This window comes from Nicotiana tabacum, chromosome 23, assembly GCF_000715075.1.
Source record: "Nicotiana tabacum cultivar K326 chromosome 23, ASM71507v2, whole genome shotgun sequence".
NCBI classification, from domain to species: domain Eukaryota; kingdom Viridiplantae; phylum Streptophyta; class Magnoliopsida; order Solanales; family Solanaceae; genus Nicotiana; species Nicotiana tabacum.
In genome coordinates this window covers 42,715,670-42,734,962 of record NC_134102.1, presented here as the reverse complement: position 1 = coordinate 42,734,962, position 19,293 = coordinate 42,715,670, and the positions used below count along the sequence as shown (strand labels likewise).

The 19,293-nt window shown below is 36.3% G+C and overlaps 1 protein-coding gene and 1 non-coding gene across 2 annotated transcripts; one reads left to right on the top strand and one right to left on the bottom strand.

Moving 5' to 3' along the window:
* The first annotated feature begins 3,278 nt into the window (after positions 1-3,278).
* LOC142177850 (small nucleolar RNA R71) lies at positions 3,279-3,385 on the top strand. The gene has a single exon (XR_012706395.1). It is a non-coding gene; the product is annotated as a small nucleolar RNA R71 (small nucleolar RNA).
* A 6,131-nt stretch (positions 3,386-9,516) lies between these two features.
* LOC107763750 (protein NRT1/ PTR FAMILY 7.3) lies at positions 9,517-14,158 on the bottom strand. Its single transcript, XM_016582249.2, has 6 exons — positions 13,962-14,158; positions 11,993-12,110; positions 11,627-11,844; positions 10,985-11,547; positions 10,300-10,713; positions 9,517-10,175 (listed from the first exon to the last, which is right to left on the bottom strand). The coding sequence occupies exons 1-6, from the start codon at positions 13,986-13,988 to the stop codon at positions 9,728-9,730; spliced, it is 1,788 nt and encodes a 595-aa protein (XP_016437735.1). The 5' UTR covers positions 13,989-14,158; the 3' UTR covers positions 9,517-9,727.
* Positions 14,159-19,293: the final 5,135 nt, after the last annotated feature.

The following is a 19,293-nucleotide window of genomic DNA, read 5'->3' as shown; positions in this document are numbered from 1 at the left end:
TAAATTGCATAAGAGATAAATAATGTGCAAAATGCTATATTTTATTATTCTTTTAGCCTACAGAAGTTAATTTTTAAATACGAAGGATCAAAATTGAGTGTCAACACCCTACACATTTTTGAATTGTGTGTCTGTCACGACCTCAATCTCCGTTTGTAGGATGTCGTATATTGAACATAACACCCTAAACAATAGTATATTGAAGTATACATGAGTCAATACACTGTATATAACACCAAAAATCTGGTGATACCGAGTCACAAGCTCTACACGAGTATATTGAACATCCTTGTACAATAGTATATATAAAAAGGAGAATGAAATAGAATCTAGATAGAGGGTGACTCCGAGACCTGCGGACGCCAACATGTATACCTTGAAGTCTCTGATCCAAGCTCAACTCAAGGGTGCCTAGGCTGGTATGAAGTACCTGGATCTGCACAAAAAGATGTACAGAAGCGTAGTATGAGTACACTACAATAATACCAAGTAAGTATCGCGCCTAACCTCGGCAGTGTAGTGACGAGGTCAGGTCAAGACACCTACTGGAATAAATTAAAAAAACTAAACATGTATATTACAGTTTAATAATTGAAACAATGGAATGATACAATGAAGAAATCTAATAAGTATAGTTACACTAAAATTTAGGCAATTAAGACATCACGGAAGAAAACGCATAATAAGAATGCCAAAAAAATGATGCAAACAAAACACAAGTGATGTAAATGAAAGGTATCAGCAAGAATCACTACTGAGGTACCGCCTCGTAGTCTCATTTCACAAATCAAATCACAGTCTTTCCTTATATCACCGCGAGAGCCTTACATTTTGTTTTGAAAATTATTTTTCTGAAATAGCTTCCCGCGTTTTAGCCCATCTTATCACACTGCGTGGCTTCAAGTAGTTCTCCTTATAACACTTCATGCGTATCAATATCACAACATATCACAAATCGTACCTCAAGTGACCAATACCACAACTTGCCAAAGAAGTCAACAACAATAGTATTTTCATAATAAATAGCTCATGGCTCAACCACAATATATACAAGAGTCTCAACAATAGCAATGGGGACTGAATAACTCAACAAGAATGGTATTTTAACAAATGGAAAGCTTTGCCTCAATGAGAATCGCGACATTTATAACTTCAACACCATAATTCAACAATAAGATATTCCAAGAAATAACAACTTCAAGTAAAGGAACACAGTAGTTAAATAATTAATAAGGAAATGAGAGAACAATAACTTCAACTAAGTATGTAAAGGAAATTAACAAGTAAGAGATAAAACAAGTATTTACAATGTCAAGTAAATCACGTAAGGATAGGTTAACGATGATGAAGATAAGATGTTATGACAATTCAATTAATGGCATGAAAGAATCTACATAGCTCAAGCCGGTTAATTACCACATTTAGTCCGTGTACCCACTCGTCACCTTGCGTACACGACTTTCACATACCACAATTAACACAAAACAACACCAATCCTATGGAATAATTCCCTCACACGAAGTTAGACAAGACACTTACCTCAAAATACGCTAACTCAATCCACTAGTAAGATTTTTACGTGATTATCCAACTCCGAACGGCTCAAGTCTAGCCAAAATAACTTTATACCATTAATACAAACCATAAGAAACTATTCTGAATAATAAAGCTGCAATCTTAAAGAAAATTAAAAAGTCAACTCAAAAAGTTAAGTCGGGCTTGCGTCTCGAACCCCGACCAAACATACAAAATCCGAATATCCATTCGATAATGAGTCCATCCATATTAAAATTATTCCAATCCAATCTCAAATCGCCTTTAAAATCCTCAAAATACGGTCTATAAAATTTTCATAATTTTTCCCAACTTAAATGGTAAAAACAATGATGGGTTTATGTAAAATAATCAAATCCGAGTTAGAATCACTTACTCCAATCATTTCCTTAAAACTCCTTCTTAAAATTGGCACAAACCGAGCTCTCTAAGTCCAAAAGATGAAGAATGAAATAAAACCCTCATTTTTTAAACTTAACATTGCTGTCCAGTTATCCTCTTTCGAGATCGCAGACAAACACTCGCGATCGCGGAGAACAAATCTCCTCAGCTCAAAAAAGACACCACGTGATTGCGTGACTACGGTCGTGAATGTGATGGCAGGAGCTCCCAAGTCTACACGATCGCGCACAACACCACGCGAATGCAAAGAACAACAAGAGCCTCAGCACCGACTCTCCTACCTTATACGCGAACGCGGTCACATCCATGAGTTCTATCTGCACAAGCTCCTCAACCTTCGGGATCGCACCCCTCACTTCGTGAACGCGAAGAGTAAAATCCTAGTAGTCCCTAAGGAATCTATGTGATCGCGGGAGAATCTTCGCGAACGTGTGGAAGGAAACCAGAATAGGAAAAACCAGCAGTCCTCTTTCAAGAACAAATGGTCCAAACTCAATTCGAAACATGTCCGAGGCCCCTGGGACCCCGTCTGAATATACCAACAAGTCCTAAAATGTGATACAAACTCACTCGAAGCCTTAAATCGCATCAAACAACACTAAAACGATGAATCGCTCCTCAATTCAAGCTAAGGAACTCATGAACTTCTAGTTTCTAAAACTAATGTCGAAAATACCAAACCAACTCCAATTGACCTCAAATTTTACACACAAGTCATAATTGACAAAACAGACCTATTCTAACTTTCAGAATCAAAATCTGGACCTGATATTAATAAATTCAACTCCCGATCAAACTACTCAATGTTCCAAACCTTCAACTTTCCAACTTTCGTCAATTCAAGCCAAAACGACCTACGAACCTCCAAATCAATATCCGGACACGCTCCTAAGTCCAAAATCACCATACAAAGCTATTAGAACTGTCAAAATTCCATTCCGTAGTCATCTACATAAAAGGCAAACTCCGGTCAACTCTTTCAACTTAAGCTTCCAACTTTGAGATTAAGTGTCCTATTTCACTTCGAAACTCTCCCGAACCAAAACTAACCACCCCGGCAAGTTACATAATGACAGTATAACATAGAGGATACAATAAATGGGGGAACATGGCTAAAATACTCAAAATGATCAGTCGGATCGTTACAGTATCTGCCCATCTCTCCTTACGAGTCAGGATTACTTTTGGAGAATTTGTTCAATAATGCATAAATTTAATCAAATCTTTTCTCCTACTCTTGACCTCCCGCTACAGCGTCCACCACAATTTGTGTCTCTGTATGTAGCCCTTCTATGAAGGTATAATCCAACACTTCATTTGTCTAGTTGTGATGAGGATAATCTCTGAGCACACCCTTGAACCTCTCCCAAGATGAATATAAAGACTCGTATGATTTATGTTTAAAGGCGACTATCTCACTTCTGATCTTTGCAGTTTTTCCTGAAGGGAAGAACCGTGCCAAAAACTTTCTAGCCAGATCATTTGATGATGTAATAGAATTTGCCGGTTCCGCCTTCAACCACCGCTTTGCTTCGCCCAACAGAGAGAACGGAAACATTGTGAGCCTTAAATAGTCTAGGGTGACTCCGTTAGTGATATAAGTATCACTAATCTCCAAGAAGTTCAGAATGTGTTGTTGTGGTTCCTCGTGTGGAAAGCCCATAAACTACTCATTTGCATGTAGTAACTAGATCATGCTCTGTTTTAGCTCAAAGTGTCTAGTGATTCTGGACTTCACAATATTGAAGGTGACATTAGAAATGCTAGGCATCGACACCTCCTGAACAATCATATGTTTCTCGTCTGCCATGTTCACAGGTAATTGAAAAAGTGCATGAAGATTATCTGTGTCCCTTGCTTCTTTTAACCTCATGTGAAATATGTTCTTTCAGGTTCGGGGTCAAAGCCTTGAAGTCTATCCTGGCTCTTGAATGTTCGCATTTAATCAAAGTTCCTGAGAGCAAAGCAACCAATATAGATACATTAGACTTGATGAAATAAACAACTAAAGTAAAAGTTAGTAAAGTAGTCAATATTCAAGTCCCCGAAAATGGCGCCAAAAACTTGTCGCTTCCAAATGCACACGCAAGTATACATGGTTATACAAGTAATAAATTGATAAGTCGAGTATTGAACCCACAGATACTTATGTCAACTACCCACTAATTTCACCAAGATTGTTATTCAGTCGAGTCAATCAGAGTTTAAAAGTATGAGTATACTAAGCAATGAATATAACTATCAACTAATTGATCTAACAAAAATTGGTTATTAAGAATTTAGTAGAGATGAATATTCCAGGGTTGTGATCGATTTACCAATCATATTGCGCTCTAATTAATTCTCCCTTTCATAAAATTTGCTTATGATTGCTAATTAATTGAGTAATTGCTCTCGTAGTATTCTCCCAAATTACTACTCGCCTATTCAAAATAGATTAATGTCTATATTCCTATGGAATAAATCTATTAAGAACGCATTAAGATTACGATATTCAAATTGAGCATGGTGACTAGGTATATTCCTATCCTAACCACAAATCTGCCCCTCAATAAGAGTTAAGATCATGCCCTCTTTAATTCTTCTCTAATTTAGACGTAGCTTTCCCAAGCATAGCATATATACTAAATAGAACCTAACTGTTGGCCAGATAATTAAGCAGTTAATCACATAATTGAAGAAACAACCATATATTAACGAATTATAATCAAGGTCAAGTCAACTTCAAACAACAATATTCATGGCTAAATCATAACCCCAGAATTTATAGGTTTTAGCCACTCATGATAAAGCCAAACAATTTTGTAAGTGTTGAATAGTTGAAAATACTACTCCCTACGTTTCAGTTTATATGAAGCTATTTCCTTTTTGGTCCGTTCCAAAAAGAATGACTCCTTTCAGAATTTAGAAACAATTTAGCTTAAACTTCCAATTCTACCCTTAAGAGAAGCTTTTATAACCGCACAAATACTCTGGACCCCTTTTCGACTTGTTTAGCACCACAAATTCCAAAAGTCTTTATTTTCTCCTAAACTTTGTGCCCAGTCAAACATGTTCACATAAATTGAAATCGAGGGAGTAAGAAAGATGAAGAAAAACTGAGAATCCTTGCTCCCGAGTAATTCGTGCTTGTATTTTCCTCTCAAAGTGGCATCTCCCCCTCCAAAATAGATTTAGACTTCTTTTTATACGAGTTGGGAGTGTGTAGAGCCGTCAAAACCTTATTTCGGATGAAATAGGAGTGAAGTCCGTCACCCAGCACCCAGGGTAGCGCGGGGCGCTAGCCCTGGCGCTAAAAAATCTTACACCTGGAAGTTGCGCCCCAGGGAACGCAGAATGAAAGTGTAAAATGCTTCAAAACCTGCTTGAAACTGCAATTTATTCGGATGAAAGTATTCCCTCACCTTCAAAGATTCTTGTATCATTTTCTTTTAAGGGACTCAGTGTTTTTCTTGGGAGAGATAGAGGAAGAAAACCGAGGGGCAGTAATGGAGGTTGTGGAGGGGGGCATTTATTAAAATGGGAGAAGAGGGGAGGGGTGTAACATTTCAGGGAAGGCGCATTGATGAGAGTGCGACATGTGCATGCGCAATTAACTCCCAACGCCTTCTTTTGAAGTTAAAAATTTAAATTGAAGGTGCATTCATTATATAGCCCCTTCTGTGTAAACATATGTCGATGTTCTGTCTAATTTTAGACGTTAAATACATATATTGAAGGCTTGTTACCCTCTATGCGTTTTCACCATTTGTGAAAACTAAGTTTTGAGCGTACTATTTATTGAAAATTAACTGAGATTTGCCTCATTTCAAGAATCACTCCATGGTTTTGCTTAGGTTTTTGAATTGGTATGTCATTGGTAATATTTTCTAGCTTAGAGCATAATTTCGTGGCTGATTGTTGGAAAATAATATCTATTTTTGATTTATTTCTGAACGAAGGTGCTATACATGTGCCTTCAAAAAACTGATTTACCAGTCAAATCAGTTGACTGAAGGCGCAATTAACTCCTAGCGCCTTCTTTTGAAGTTGAAAATTCAAACTGAAGGTGCATTCATTATATAGTGCTTTCAGTGTAAATAAAAGTCGATATCCCGTCAAATCTAGACGTTAAATACATATGCTTAAGGCTCGTTACCCTCTACACATTTTCACCGTATGTAAAAACTAATTTTTGGGCGTATCATTTATTAAAAGTTGACTGAGATTTGCCTCGTTCCAGAATCCCTTCCTGTTTTTGCTTAGATTTTTGAATTGGTATATCATTGGTAATATTTTCAGGCTTAGATCATAATTTATAGTTATTATTGGTAAATAATATCTTTCGACTTATTTATGTAAATTATTCCTTTATAAATTTAGAAAAAGCCTGGAATGGTATTGGTGGGGTTGGACACGGCAAAAAAAGGTCCGATTGTGGTGATGCTTCTGAAGAAAAGATCGAAAGATTTGATCACAATATTTGCTTTAATGATGAGACAGATATTGGTACATGGGGGTGCCAAATGGGCGGGTTGGCTAATTTTTGACGGATCAAAATGAGTTGCATCAATAAATGGGCGGGTATTTGGCGGAGATGAATTTGGTCAAGTATGGCTAAAATTTATTTCATAGCCCAACCCCCCAACTCTTACCAAGCTTTAATTAATGTGTATTATTTTGGAAAAATATCACTTTATACCCATTAAGCCCAAACTATTTACCCTTTAATACCCAAGCCTAAACTATTTACATTTGCTACCTATGCAGCCCAAGCTATTTATCCGGCCCACCCATTAGCTATGTGACTTCTCATTTGAAGTACAGAATGTTAAAAATATTCTGCTTCATTTTTGCAAGCTTACCTGGTAGTGGACTTGAATGAATCTACTTCTTCTCTACCAAATCGATCTTTATTAAGAGGGTCAACCCAAGCTATTGTTCTACCTCCTTTCCTTATAATTTTTGTATGTGTATGAAGACCCACCATTGTTGAGCTTGAAGCTCCTGAATTTAAAATTTTATTTTGAAAATTTATTGTTTGATTCGATGTGGGTACTATAAAATATTGCTTATAGTACCTTCAAGTAAGCTTCCCAAATATGAATTTTTATGTGTATTTGAATATCCACCATTGTTGGCTTGAAGCTTAATTTTTATTTTTGAAGATTTCTTGTTTGATTCAAAGTGGGTGTTATTAAATATTGCTTATAGTACCTTCTGGAAGTTCATACTGAAATTTGATGTGATTGAGGTAATTGAGATCGAATCTTTCAACTGAAAATCAAAGAAGAATAGAGTTACCTAAGAGTATATTGCTATGGTATAAAATTTATTGTAGGAATATATAGCTATATTGCAATAATATACTATTATAGTATGCAATATACTGCAATGGTATAATGTAATAATCAAAGAAGAACATGGTTACCTAACAGTATATCATTACAGTATACAATACACTGCAGGAGTATATAGCTATCATGCAACTGTATACTATTATAGTATATAATATACTATAATGGTATATTGTAATAATATGCAATATACTGCAACAGTATACTGTAATAGTATACAATATACCAAAATAGTATACTATTTTAATGTAATAGCATAATGTCGAATGAAGAACATAAAATATTATTTTCATATATTGTATGCTATTTGGTATATAATATATAATTCAATATTATATAGTTTACTACAATAATATATTGTTATAATATACAATATGATATTATAATTGGATCATTTTAAAATTTTTAACTGGATCCTTTTTTAAATATTTTAACAAAGTTCTCATACTTTTTACAATTGTTTTTCTTCAAAGAGGTGTTAGATGGAATTCCATAGAGATGTTATTTATTGTATTAGAAGTAGATGATGAAAATAATAATTATTTCTCTCTTCTCGATACTTAACTTTTATGGGCAGCCTACTATTTCACCTCTTGTTGGCTTTTTCAAGTTCTTGCTTCCCTCCTCCTCATGTAATGTGTCAAGAATAAATTATGGGCATAATTTAATCTCACGGTTTAACAATAGCCTCTTATGACTTTCCATTTAACTTTATGAAAGCATAGCCACAATCACGATCCCCCTATCGCCTTTCACTAATAATATTACCCACAAAAGCTACAATGGGTAGGAAGAGTAATTAGTTGGTAGAAAAACTAATGGGTAGGTAAGGGTAATTAGTTTAGTTTTTGTGGGTAAAGCTATAAAACTCCATATTATTTTCTTATGAATTGTTTAATTATCAAATAAGACTCTTTTTCTTTTGTTATGGTTATATATAGCATATCCAACCAAGAAAAAATATTTTAAAGTTATTTTAGCAAAATTACTCATTCACCAATTTGGACTGAAAATCAGCCTAACTTTAGATGAACTGAAATGGGTTGGGTGAAGATAGACTGAATTCAACAAATGGACGGGTCAATAATTAGCCCAACCTTGGACGAGTTTAACAATAGCCTCTTGTGGGCATAATTTAATCTCACGGTTTAACAATAGCCTCTTATGACTTTTCATTTAACTTTATGAAAGCATAGCCACAATCACGATTCCCCTATCTCCTTTCACTAATAATATTACCCACAAAAGCTATAATGGGTAGGAAGAGTAATTAGTTTGGTGGGTAGAAAAACTAATGGGCAGGTAAGGGTAATTAGTTTAGCTTTTGTGGGTAAAACTATAAAACTCCCTATTATTTTTTTATGAATTATTTAATTATCAAATAAGATGTTTTTTCTCTTGTTATGATTATATATAACATATCCAACCAAAAAAAATATTTTAAAGTTATTTTAGAAAAATTATCCATTTATCAATTTGGGCTTAAAATCAGCCCAATTTTAGATGAGTTAAAATAGGTTGGGTGAAGATAGACTAAATTCAACAAATGGGCGGGCCAATAATTAGTCCAATCTTGGACGGGTTTAACAATAGTCTCTTGCGAGCACAATTTAATCTCACGGTTTAACAATAGCCTCTTATGACTTTCCATTTAACTTTATGAAAGCATAGCCACAATCACGATTCCCATATCTCCTTTCACTAATAATATTACCCACAAAATCTACAATGGGTAGGAAGAATAATTAATTTGGTAGATAGAAAAACTAATGAATAGGTAAGGATAATTAGTTTAGCTTTTGTGGGTAAAGCTATAAAATTCCCTATTATTTTCTTATGAATTGTTTAATTATCAAATAAGACTTTTTTTCTCTTGTTGTGGTTATATATAACATATCCAACCAAAAATATATATTTTAAAGTTATTTTAACAAAATTACCCATTTATCAATTTGGGCTGAAAATCAGCCCAACTTTAGATGGACTGAAATAGGTTGGGTGAAGATAGATTGAATTCAACAAATGGGCGGGTCAATAATCAGCCCAACCTTGGACGAGTTGAGCGGGTCAAATGGGTTTTGGCTCAAATTGCCACCCCTATTACATAGTAATTAGGATGACCAAGCAAGTAACATTTACAAAATTAATTAAAGAAAAGAGTATACTACAAAAGGTAAATTAGTCCAATCTTAACTTTCTATATTAATAATAAATAAGTCAAAAATTGTCACAAAAAATCAATATAATTGATTTAGGCATCATCAATTGATTCCAACAAAACATCTTGTGCTCAACTTAGAGAACAGTAACAATGCGCTTCTCTAGTCTCCTTGCACTAAATACATATCATACAATATCTCTTCTAATCCTAAATTGTCATTATTAATGTAAATAGTTGGTATCATAGAGTCTTTTATTTTCTCTCCCCAAGCTTATTAGACCTTGAAATCTCCTTGCTTGTTTCCATTTAGCTTTTCAATGCTTCTTTCTTCAAACTTAATGTACTTATACCATTTAGCACAAATAAGATAGACCAAAAAATCAGCTGCTGTCAATGCTGCTAAAAGGAAATAGAATCTGTCTAAATGACCCTTGTTGAGATTTCCAGGTATCCACCCAGGCATCTTATCAGTAGTTGAAATTTTCATGACAATAGAAACCAATAAGCTGCTGACATAATTTCCTAGTGAAATTGAAGTCATGCATAGTGCACTTCCAAAGCTTTTCAATCCATCAGGTGCTTGTCCATTGAAGAACTCCAATTGTCCCACATACATAAATACTTCTGATGCTCCAATAAGTACATATTGAGGAACTTGCCAGAAAATACTTAATGAACTTGAATTCGTGCAACTTGAACAATCTTTGTCCGCGGATTTTAGCCTGATCAAATTTAGCACATGAAAATACAATCATGATAATCTTGATCCAAGTAAATTTTAGGCAAAAAATACTTAATGAACTTGAATTCGTGCAACTTGAACAATCTTTGTCCGCAGATTTTAGCCTGAAATGCTCAACGATTCCTGCTGCTACCATTGCCATAATAGCAATGATGAGTCCAACTCCCATCCTTTGGAGCTCTGTCAATCCTTTTGGAGCAGACTTCTTTAATCTTGCAACAAGGGGATCAAGAACTCTTCTATAGATAAAAATGAATGCTGCAACACTGAGAATATCAAAGCTAGACATGCTTGCTGGAGGAATATGAAAGCCTGAGACTGTTGTTTTCATTGCAGCCCCTTGTTCCACAAACAGAGAGGCCATTTGTGTAAACACTACTGAATACAGTATTGTGCAAAGCCATATTGGAAGTAATCTCAATATGCATTTCACTTCTTCAATTTGAGATACTGCACAAAGACGCCATGGGTTGTTTTCTCCATCTTTTGATGTGATTATAGCTGCTTTATCCAAGAATCTATAATACCAAAACCAAATAATATCGTATATCAAAACAATGCAAAACATAGTCCGTCCATTGCCTATTATATAACGGTGTTTGACTGGCGAAAAATAACATATATTTTAAGTTTCCTAATTAGAATTTATGATTTTAAACATATCATGATCTTTAAGAGTATATCATTAAGGGTAAGATATAAAGTGTCATTCTTTTTTTTAAGGAAAATAAAAAAGAATGAGTGTCATAAAATAAATAGCAAGTACTAAATTTCATTAAAATAACTTACTTGAAACCATCTGTATGGAGAATTCTTCTATTTCCATTTTCAGCAGGTTCTTGTCCTTCACCCTCATATAGTTCATCTCCCCTTCTAGGTTGTTCAACTTTCCATTTTCTAGTAGCAGCCACAACCACTTGACAAAACCTTGACAAAGGGTTGCCTGTAGGTTTAAAGTGCCTATACCTAGGTGTTCCAATAAGAAACAATACTAATGCCAAAATGGCAGAGCCAGCCGACGCCCAAAAGCCTAAAGTCCACATTCCCTTATCTTCAAAATAGCCTAAGATGGTATTTGAGAACAAAGATCCAAGATTTAATGCCAAGTAAAAGTAGCTAAAAAAAGCCACTTTTGAGTGACTCTCTTGAGGGTGATCTTCATCAAATTGGTCAGCTCCAAATGTTGCAATAGTAGGCTGATACCCTCCATTCCCAAGGGCAATTAAGTAAATAGACACGTAGAAGAGTGCGACACTTATAGTCGAGTGGGACCCACAAGGGTTACTTTCGTCTCCGCAACCTTTAGGCTTGACTAAGAAAATGTATGAAGTCAATGAAAGTGAAACCACTCCCTGCAAGAACAAAATCTTAATTAGTACCTAAATATTTTAAAGATAATAATTGAGTTGTGAATTGAGACATTTCACTTACAGCCACAAAAATGGCTTGGAAAATAGCACAAGTCTTGTATCTTCCCCAATAGGAATCACTGAGGAAAGCTCCCAAGAGAGAGAAGATATAAACTGTCCCAGTCCACTTGCTCACATTGTTGGCTGCTTCAGCATTGTCTTGACCCATAACTCTAGTCAGAAATAGTACTAGATTGACTCCAACACCAAAGAATGCCAACGTGGCTAGACCTTGATTCACTGATATTAATTTAAAAGATAAAAGAAATAGTTATTTTTCAATAACTGTTAAAGTTGTAACAAGCAAAAATCTGGTATTTCGGTTGGATGATGATCTACTACTCCATATTATCATTTGTATTCGATTATCAATTAAAAATTTGCTTACCAAGTAAGAGAACACCAGCAAACCACCTCCCAGTCCTCGCACGCACGGCAGGTTGACCATGCTTATCCACACTTCCATCAAAGGTGTATTCATCTTTTTGATTCTCTGGCTTATGACACTGTAAAAATATTATGGGAGAACATGCATTAGCCGTTAAGATGGAATATAAGGAGTAATTAATTTAGTTTTTACCAAGGCGTCCAACAGCTTAATTAAGAAAGAATATTCATGAATTGACAATTTTATGACTACTCAGTACGCTGTTATTCTGCTCTGTGAAGGAATCATTTATACTGCCATTGTCTGGTTTGAACTAGCTAGTTTAATTATATTAATTACCCACACGAGATGCTGTCCTAAACACTACGATTATTCGTTTCGCGTCATGTGGGAATAATTCTTACTTTCCATTTGCTATATTGGAAAATCAGTTTCTTACTTTTGGTTTAACCTGTACTATAGGAGAAAAGCAATATAAACGAGTTATCATTATCTGCATAAACACAAAGTTGCTGGACTTCTCCAGTTAATTGGATTTAAGTTAAAGATATACTGACAAGGTAATGATTTTTATACTATTAATGTAAATTAATTTGGTATAACAAGTTACGTACCTTTTATCCTAAGTTACTCATTAATGATATTATATAAAATTACCTGCTTTTAACAGCTTTAAAGTGGACAATTGTATAACTATTTTTTACACGGCTAGTGCTTAATAAAACGTAAACTCCTACTGATTATTTTGGACGCGTATTATGGCAATTACGTAGCATGCTTTTGCAATAGATTTACTATATATAGGAAAATAACTCTTCTGTTACTAGCTTTACTTATTACCAAAACAACCTTAAGCTAAAACTACACCAAGATTCAGTGTTTGTCCCCATTTTTATCCTTCGACCTGCATAGACAACCAGCTGTATGTATTTACATACATGGATCAGTGGATGACGTATTGTGTGGTCCTTCTATAACGTTAAAGTGAAATGATATTCTTATCTGTGTTAAGAAAACTAAGAAGTCTTAAAAGCAACAAACAACGTTGTCTTTATTGTAGCACATCTTTCGCTAAGTTACAATATTACTTGACGTGTTTGAATTCTCCTTTATAAGTATTTCTATACGTATTAAAGCCATGACAGAAAGTTCATCATATAGCAAAATAGTATTATTGCAGACTCTCGATGAACTAGAATTTCTACTACGTATTTAGTAAAAAACCTACACGGCAAGTCAAGCATGACAAGACTCCCGTGAGACCGTGACAACATTTTTATGGCTTTTTCTTCTTCTCAATGCTACTAAATTACATATTCTAGAGCGAAGTTGGAAATGAAAATACCAAACATATATATCACTTGGTACAATGACTAGAGATAGTAGAACAGTTTGATGGATTTAGGACGGTTTCTGTGGATTCAACTGAACCCATTGATATTGACCTAGATCATGTATACATATAAAAAAAAAAAATATGTATAGAAGAGTATATAATAAAATCATTCTAATTCTGAACTACTTGGCGGTATATTATGAATTCGTCTTTATTTGCAATAAACATGAAACAGAAACTCATGCATCACACAGAATATACTATATTAATTATTCTTACGAAACAACAATTTTTTAATACTTTTGGAATGTACATATGTGGAAAAAAGAAGAAGAAAAAGACGTGACTATCTGAGAATGAGAAGCCATAATAAAAAAGAAGAAAAAAAACCGGACCATTTTGAAAAACATCAAAACGATTAGAGAAGACGAAGTTGGCCATTTTAATTGTGATGGAAAGAATTAGAAATCATAAAGCAAAAAAGATCCAAATTATCATGAACAGGGAAAGGAACAAATTAAATACAAAAGGGAAAAAAGAAGATCTTTACGCCCATGCATTGAAATAAACATCAAACTAAAGATATAGGAAGTTGGCCAGTTTAGAATGGAAAGCATAGAAAAGTGTACAAACCATTTTGTCAATGTTTAAGCAAGCCATTGGATTTTTCCGTAGCAAAAAATATTGTGAAGTTTAGCGAGGAAGCAATGTCCCACAAGTTTCACAGAAATTATATATGTTTCGGGAAAAGGTGAAGTTAAGTGAGAGGAGAAGAGAAGGAAATCTTTCTTTTTTTTTCTTCTGGGGGTGGAAGATATGGAAGAAATGTTGAAGAGAAAAGGGGAAATGGTGAGGTATTTATAGAGTGTAGCTATGGGTTTTTAACAGCGTAATTGAGATGTTACGTGAGGAAAGAAGAGAAAATACTAATAAGGGGTCAGTACGCACGTAGTAAAAAAAGTCCATTAGAGAAAAGGACAGAATATGGTGACAAAGCAATGTGTTGGAAGCAAAAAATACCATACTAACTTTTTTAGGCATGAATTGAAGGAGGAAAAGAAGCGTACGTGATTTGGTTGGAAACAGAGAGTTGGTGTCTCTCTCACGAGATGAAAGAGTTGAGCTTAAGCTGATCTTTATTGTGATTAAGCTGTATTGATGTTGACACATTTGAAATCTTATTTATTTATTGATGGAGTGGAAATAAAAAAAATTTAACTGTGTTTTATATGGCAAAGAGTGGCCTAGTGGAAGTCAGGATTTCAAATGTGTTTGTGAGATGTAAAAGATATATACTATGAAGTAGTCAAGTTATGTACAAACTCCAAACAGCATGTCCTATTGATTTCAAAAGAATTGCAGATGTGATAAGTTGAAATGCAAATGCGATATGTCCTAATGCAAATGTAAGTAGAATTAATTAACTGTATTCCATTCACTTATTCTATTTTCTCTAACCTTTTCACTGCCACTTCTCATATAGTATATGTCAAAACTTAACTAAGTCAAATCAATACAGCTGGATTATTTTCCACAAAACCATCCTAATTAACCTTATTAATGGAGAATTTTACTGCACGTGATGGTTATATTTAAGCGGCTCCTCTCTATAAAATACATGATCATGAGAATTTCAGTGACTTAAACTTTTTATAACTAGCTACGCAGTTTTTGCAAATAAAAGTTTTTGCTATCCTTGGAATGTTTGGTCTATTTAAGGCATATATATACTTTGGATTCCAACATTCTATGGTGGCCTGAGAATATCACTGAGTATTTATAAATGTTTTAATATTGATCAGGTGCATTAAGAGATCTCAATATAAAAACAGATCTCAATATAAAGTTTTTTAATATTTATCATATATACTTTATATATGGTGGGAAACTTTTTAAAGGTGATGTTCTTTTGTCTGTAGATCCTATTGAAATGACATTGAACCTGGCAAGGGCCAGTAAAACCATTTTCTGTCGAGACGCGAGATAAAGCAAAATTTAGGTGAGACAAATAAAAGTGGAGGTCTTTTCAAGTTAATAATAAACAGAGACAACTAATGAAACAAGCTTAGCTGCCTTCAACCAAACTTTTTTGTGTGCTCTAATTTGGAAATTGGAAAAGCACGTGTGATCACTTAGGTAGCCGTCTTACATCCTTATTTTTTGAGGCTTGCTCTATTGTCATTGTCAATTGAGAAGAGACTATTTATCCTGTCACAACACAATTTCCTTTTGTTTTTATCCTTCTCATCATTAAGTTCTCTTTTTTTGTTTACTTAAATATTTCATCATCTTTAACTGAAAGTTTCAAATTTAATCTTTAACTATTTTGTACATTTGATAGATTGAGCTTTAATTACTCCCCTTAGAGAACTATTATGCGGGCAATTTATGTTTACCCAAAAAACGGATAAAGTTGAATTTATACGTAGTTCTAAGGATACGTGGTATAGCTTGGTACAAATCGAAAAAGTAAGTAGAAAAATATCGAATATTGACTGTATAAAGGAATGAAATACAAACCAAATTGAGTAGAGAATGATATATAAACAAGCAAGATGGATTAATGTCCAAGCTCAAAAAGGGATAATCTCAACTCTATATCAATGTAATAATCTTTAGAATGTGAGTGTATCAATGTTTTCTCCTCTGAATGTCCGATCCCTTTTACAGAAATAATAGCCACTCTTTATATAGTGGAATAACCTACTTTGTATATTATTAAAAATACGTAGTGAAAATCCCATGATAAATTAGTTAATTAGCTTTTCCTTAATTCCCGTCGATATTCTCTCCCCTAGTGCGGCTACAACGACTCTTTGTCTCATAGCTCGATCTTGGTTGGTCTCGGTACTGATCGAGCTCCGGACCTCGAGCTCGATATCGACTCGAACTCTGTATTGACTCGAGTTCGGTATTGACTCAGGCTCAGTATTGATCGGTCTCCAAATCTTGAGCTCGATAACCTGGCTTCGGATATCATCTCGATATTATGAAGACGACCCTCGATGCATCATGTTTTAATCTGGAATAATTATACGAAGGGAAAAACTGTTTTGACCGTATACAGATAGTCCCCTCGTTTCTCGGGAAGAATGTGGCGAGAAACGATATGATTTTCCAACGATATGACTAGATATACACTGACGTTTGCATCAATTCCAACCATGACGGTATTAAATGTGTGTCAGATGATGGTCGGCCACTGCTGATATTGAACCGTCATCGCCAAATCTATAAATAGCACATCTTTTCACCATTCTTTACTTTGAGATCTCCAATCTCCAAATCTTCTAAGTTCTTTTTCTGCAAATCTGTGATTTTTACTGTAAATCTCTTCTTAGAACACCAAATCTTGTCATCTCCCTCTATTTTCAACTTCAAATCCAAATGGCGAAAACATCAAAAACTGTTCCTCAAAAAGAAGACGCTTCTTCATCGCGGCCTACCGGCGACAAAACACTGGTTGAGCCACGACCTGAGGAGTGTATTTCCGAGGGGGGGGGGTTTCTCACTTCTGATATTAAGATCGACAAAGCCTCGTCGGTTCCCGATCGATACAAGCCAGTATCGAGGTATATGTGCTCGATAACTAAGGGATACCTTAAACAGGTAAGGATAGATTGTAACTGGGAGAACAAAAAAGTGGTGATCCCGGCTCCCGAAGAAGATATTACCACCCATGTGAAAGGGTTTTTAAGTGTTTACACGTACCCTTTCACGTTGGGCCCCTTCGACCTCGTTGTCATTGATTTTTGTTGCCAGTACCAAATAACCCTAGGCTAAATCCATCTTTCTTTTTGTCGAATTGTTATTCTGATTCGCTTCTTCGTAAACAAAGTCGAGGGGATGCCTTTCACCCTCGACCACCATATCAGGTTGTACAGCCATCGCCTCTATCGAGGCGAGTTAATAAAACTCCAACGCCGAGCTACCAAAGTACTATTCTCGAGCATAGACGAGGATAAGGACAGAGGTTGGATGAGCCGGTTCGTTCGAGTGAGGACTTCCGACCTAATCCCAGTCGAGAAGATGTCATTTCACGAGGAATGGAATATGAAGCGTAAGTACAATCCCACTATTAGCTCCTATTTATTGTTCTGTTCCTTTGTTTCTTTCTTATCGATATCTTTTTTCGTGATGTAGCGGTTGCTTGGATGCCTGGTGTAATTTCTAACCTCAAAAGCTAGGTTCGGGACCTAACTTAGACCTCTACGTATGCCGAGCGCTCATGGTGCGATCTATCAAAGGACCGATGGGAGGCCAAAACTCATGGTAAGCCCCTTTTTCCATATTTTTGACGATTTTGCTTGAAGCATTTCTTACTTAATTTCCTTTCATACAGGCCTTGGCAAAGATGCTGTCATGAGGCCCTTATCTGGTGAGGGGGAGACTTCGATCCCGGCACCAAAACCGGTGAAGGACAGAAAGAGGAAAACAATCTCAACCTCCGAGGATCCCGAACCTAAGAAGAGGACAGCTCATAAGCCAATGAAGAACAACATCCTCCTGACCGAAGACTATGTTCGGTGTCTAAGGGATGAAGACGAAGGAGAGAAAAAAGACAATTTCGGGCTGGTAGCTCGAGTGAGAATGAGCACCGAGGCCCCAAAGGCTACTGAATCGGTGAAGGCTGCATAGATTCTATCTCGAGATGAGGGAGCCTCGGAAAGAGAATCGGGCAAAGTCCCCGAGCCATCGAGGATCGAGCATGCCTCCCACCATAATGAGCCAACGGTGGGTACGGCTGCGGGGGTTGATCTCGAGGCTCCTCGAGATAGAGAGATCGCCCTAAGTGATCTACTTGGGGCAATAGAAATTGGAGGCTCCCCGATGCTACCCTCGTTTTCCGAGGAGATGATTCGAGTGGCTCGGGCCTTGAAGACCTCTCCGTTGAAGGAATCCATGGAAAGGAAGATCCTTTCCATGATTATTTTACCGGGGTCGAGGATGATACCGGCCTGAGCGACTTGGAGGTCTCGAGAAAGGACTCGGGTGAGGCATCGAGCTTTTTCAACAAAGTGCAGCAAGCTCTGAATCGTGTAAGCCTTTACTCCCCTTGTTGGTAATACCCTTGTGTTTGTTTTTCTCTTCCTGTCTAACTTCTTTTCTTCCTTCTGCGTAGGCCTCACCGTTTAATCGGGAAGCATTTTCTCGGTCTCGAGCTGAGCTGAGTCGGTATGAAGCCGACCTCCGAGGGCTCACAAATGAGAAAAATGCCCTTAAACTTCTCTGTGGGCAAAGAGAAGAGGAGATCAAGGATCTCCGAGCCGAGTTGGCCAAGGATTACCAAGATCATACTGACCTGACTGAGAAGGTAATGAAAATCTTAAAAATTCACGGGCTCGATTCGGGAATGGTGGCTAACATTTCAATCTCACAGCTTCAGTAGAATATCGAGATGATCGGGCAGCTCCGTAAGGGGGTCAACATGATAAAGGCGGAGACCATGGGGTGGAAAGAAGGTATGGACCGCTTTGCTGTAGAAAAAGAAACTGCTTTATCCCAATTGTCATCGACCGAAAGTCAGCTTCGAGGCGTGAAGGAAAAATGCTCGATTCAGGCGAAGAAAATAGAGGAACTCGAGGCCCGGTTGGCTTCCGATCTTGCAAAGGCCAAATATGAAGCCGAAAAGGCAAAGGCCAAGGCAGAGGAAATCATGGCCGTCTACCGGGCTGATGCTGAAGCCGCTCAAGTCCAAGCGAGAGAGGCAGCCGAGACCGCTCAAACTCGAGCATATTGGATTGCTGAAATCGCCAAACACCAATCTCAGAAGGAAACCCTCGAGGAGATCCACGCTCAGGGTTTCAATCTTTCCTACGAGATAAAAAAGGCTAGAGAGCATGAAACTAAAGCTGCAGTGCTGGCCTCCGAAGATGATGATGATGAAGACGAGAGCAAAAGCGAGTACGAGAGAGGGGAGGACCTCGATGGAGAAGAAACTTCCCTCGGAGGAAATCAGGAACCT

Bases quoted from the DNA above. Each gene is read 5' to 3' on its own strand.
- LOC107763750 (XM_016582249.2), bottom strand. From the start codon at position 13,988: ATGGCTTGCTTAAACATTGACAAAATG. The intron at 11,548-11,626 runs GTAAGTGAAATG...TTGTTCTTGCAG, and splicing joins TCCAAGCCATTTTTGTGGCT to GGAGTGGTTTCACTTTCATT. The intron at 10,714-10,984 runs GTAAGTTATTTT...TTGGTATTATAG, and splicing joins CTCCATACAGATGGTTTCAA to ATTCTTGGATAAAGCAGCTA.